The sequence below is a fragment of the Amphimedon queenslandica genome, unplaced genomic scaffold (assembly GCF_000090795.2).
Source record: "Amphimedon queenslandica unplaced genomic scaffold, v1.1 AMPQUscaffold_11853, whole genome shotgun sequence".
In the NCBI taxonomy this organism is placed as follows: Eukaryota; Metazoa; Porifera; class Demospongiae; order Haplosclerida; family Niphatidae; genus Amphimedon; species Amphimedon queenslandica.
The window spans coordinates 316-3113 of record NW_003547907.1 but is presented as its reverse complement, the minus strand read 5'-3'; the positions used below and the strand labels follow the sequence as shown (position 1 = coordinate 3113).

Below are 2798 nucleotides of genomic sequence, written 5' to 3'. Positions count from 1 at the left end.
ATTGTAGAATGTAAACTACGTAAGGTACACGTACCACGTGGATGGGGTAGGTGGGTGTGGTATAGGCTTTTAATCAAGAATGGGCGTCTAAACAAGCATGGGCGTTTATTGTCAAAGTTATATGCTGTCTCTAGGCGTTTATACAGGCATGGGCGTTTATAGGGAGTAGGCGTTTCCACGAGGAAATACGGTAAGTACATGTATACATATCCAAAATTTATTAAAATGGTAAATTCTCTCTTAGTAATTTTTGGTTGATGACCCTGTACTATAATAGGGTCTTTGGCTGAATTTTGGAGCAAGGTTAAAAATTTGTAAAAAAATTCAATTTTGATTAGAATGAGTTAAAATTTTCTACACAACATAAGTACATGTATCCGCATTAAAAAATTATAAAATGGTCTTAGTGACATTTGATTGAATTTGGTCAATGACCCTGTACTATAGTACAGCGTTTTTGACTCAATTTTGGAGCAACTTTAAAAATTATTTAAAAATTCAATTTTAATCAGAATGTCTGAGCTAAAATTTTATACACAACATAAGTACATGGATACACATCAGATAAAATTATAAATTCTCTTCTAGTGATTTTAATGGAATTTGTTGTACTATTAGTAACGCAGTAGTGTTACTAAGTAGGATTCACCCCCCAAAAAAATGGCTGCCATAACTTTTGCAGTCTTTAGTACAGGGTTTTTGACCCAATTTTGGAGCAACTTAAAAAATTTGTAAAAAAATCCAATTTTAATTAGAATGAGCTAAAATTTTCTACACAACATAAGTACATGTATACGCATCAGAAAAAATTATAAAATTGGTAAATTCTCTTCTAGTAATTTTTGATGAAATTTGGCCGATGACACTGTACTATAGTACAGGGTTTTTGACCCAATTTTGGAGCAACTTAAAAAATTTGTAAAAAAATCCAATTTTGATTAGAATGAGCTAAAATTTTCTACACAACATAAGTACATGTATACGCATCAGAAAAAATTATAAAATTGGTAAATTCTCTTCTAGTGATTTTTGATGAAATTTGGCTGATGACACTGTACTATATATGGGGTTTTTGACCCTATTTTAGAGCAACTTAAAAAATTTGCAAAGAATCCAATTTTAATTAAAATGAGCTAAATTTTTTTACATATATAATATGTTTCAGAAAAAATTATAAAATGGTAATGTTTTCCTAGTGAATTTTTTATGGAATTTAGCTAATGACCCAATTACCTTTACAAATTTGTTGTAATGATGTAAATTTGATCTAAGGATCCTAATAGTAAACACAATTGTAATTACAATTACTAAATTCTGTTAGTGCAATAATTTTTAAATAGAGTTGTGTCCTCCTGGTAACTATTCTTTGACTGGACTTGTTCCCTGCTTGCCTTGTCCTCCTTTCACTTACACACTAAGCAAAGGCTCAGTGTTTTGTACTATGTGTGATGAGAATGATGCTGCCAACATTACAAATTGCATTTCAGAAATAAGCTCAATGCCTTCATCACCAACGATGTCTTCCTTTTTATTGGTGCCTTCAAAAAGTATGTGATGCTATTAAATAATTATACAAATTATTATTTATAAATACAGGCTACCTTCCTGAAGAGCCAGAAATAGTAAGGAAACTTTTACAGTTTGACTGTACTGTAAAAATCAATTTTATTTATATAGGATGATTCAGATAATGATGTTGCTGTAATAATATTTATAGTTAGTTTTGTAGCAGTTGGACTATGTAAGTGCTATACCAGTTACTAAAGTATCTATTAGCTTTATTGTAGCTATAATTCTGTTTATTGGAATTGTTTCAACTATCATAATTTATCGAAAAAAGAAGAAACCTTCAAAACATACAGTGACAAACACAACACCTTTGGGCATTAACCCATCAGCTATAGTGATTAGTAACCCACTGTTTGTTCCTAAGTCTCGTAGGGAAAATGAAAGGTTAATGAGATAGAATATATACTGCTATTATATATTATGATATTGTAGGCTTCCTAATCGTAATGTTGTTATGAATCCAATATTTGAAGAGCAAGACTCTGAGAGTGTCAGTGAAGTTGAGGCCGAGAGTGATAGTATCAGTTATGCAGATGTGATAGATCAGAACTTTATCAGCAAATCAGAAGATTTTGAGCCTTTGTATGACAGGGCTAAATCAGAACAGAATTTCCAGCCACATGATCATCACACTGCATCAGACAATGACAGCTTTCATTTGGATGACTTCACTCTTTACTGAACTGCTAAATTAGCTACAAGATCACTTATTTTATAATTTTACTGAAATTAAGTTTGCTCAACTTGCTGAGTCTGTGAAGTATTTTATGATTGTTCATTGTTTGTACATTTTTGCGTAAGAAATATTTTGTAAAATAAATATCAAATTTATAAAGTATGGGTACAAATCAAAGGAAACTTATTCAGTTATAATACTGGAAAATGATTATACAATGGAATGATAAGCCCTTAAAAAAGAATTAGCAAGAAATTTTATCATCTTGATCTCTACGATGCATACTAAGTGCTTTGATAGTTCTATTTTTCATTGTGAATATATCATTTTCTTCATTTAATAAAAATTAGTCAAAATACCTATAAAAACAGCAATATTTAATCATGCAAGGACAATGATAAAATACTACTAGAACAAAAAAATTTAAAAAATTATTTAGTGTAGGGTTGAGCCTCTGTTGGATTTGAACCTATGAAATGACTTCAAACAAGCCCCTGTAGGGTTGCTGCTTTGAAAGTATAAAATGAATTCAAACAAGCCCCTGTAGGGTTGT

At 30.7% G+C, this 2798-nt stretch overlaps 1 protein-coding gene across 1 annotated transcript; it reads left to right on the top strand.

Annotated features, from left to right (window-relative positions):
• Positions 1-1256: 1256 nt before the first annotated feature.
• Positions 1257-2389, top strand: LOC109588795 (uncharacterized). The gene is made up of 5 exons (XM_020004906.1): positions 1257-1547; positions 1597-1622; positions 1678-1741; positions 1788-1953; positions 2002-2389. Exons 1-5 carry the CDS (start codon positions 1442-1444, stop codon positions 2249-2251), a joined length of 612 nt encoding a protein of 203 aa, XP_019860465.1. The 5' UTR covers positions 1257-1441; the 3' UTR covers positions 2252-2389.
• Positions 2390-2798: the final 409 nt, after the last annotated feature.

What these genes read in the sequence shown, in the direction of transcription:
- LOC109588795 (XM_020004906.1), top strand. Translation starts at nt 1,442, where the DNA reads ATGTGTGATGAGAATGATGCTGCCAACATTACAAATTGCATTTCAGAA. An exon ending in TTTTGTAGCAGTTGGACTAT is followed by an intron (nt 1,742 to 1,787) that starts GTAAGTGCTATA and finishes GCTTTATTGTAG; the next exon opens with CTATAATTCTGTTTATTGGA. An exon ending in TCTCGTAGGGAAAATGAAAG is followed by an intron (nt 1,954 to 2,001) that starts GTTAATGAGATA and finishes ATGATATTGTAG; the next exon opens with GCTTCCTAATCGTAATGTTG.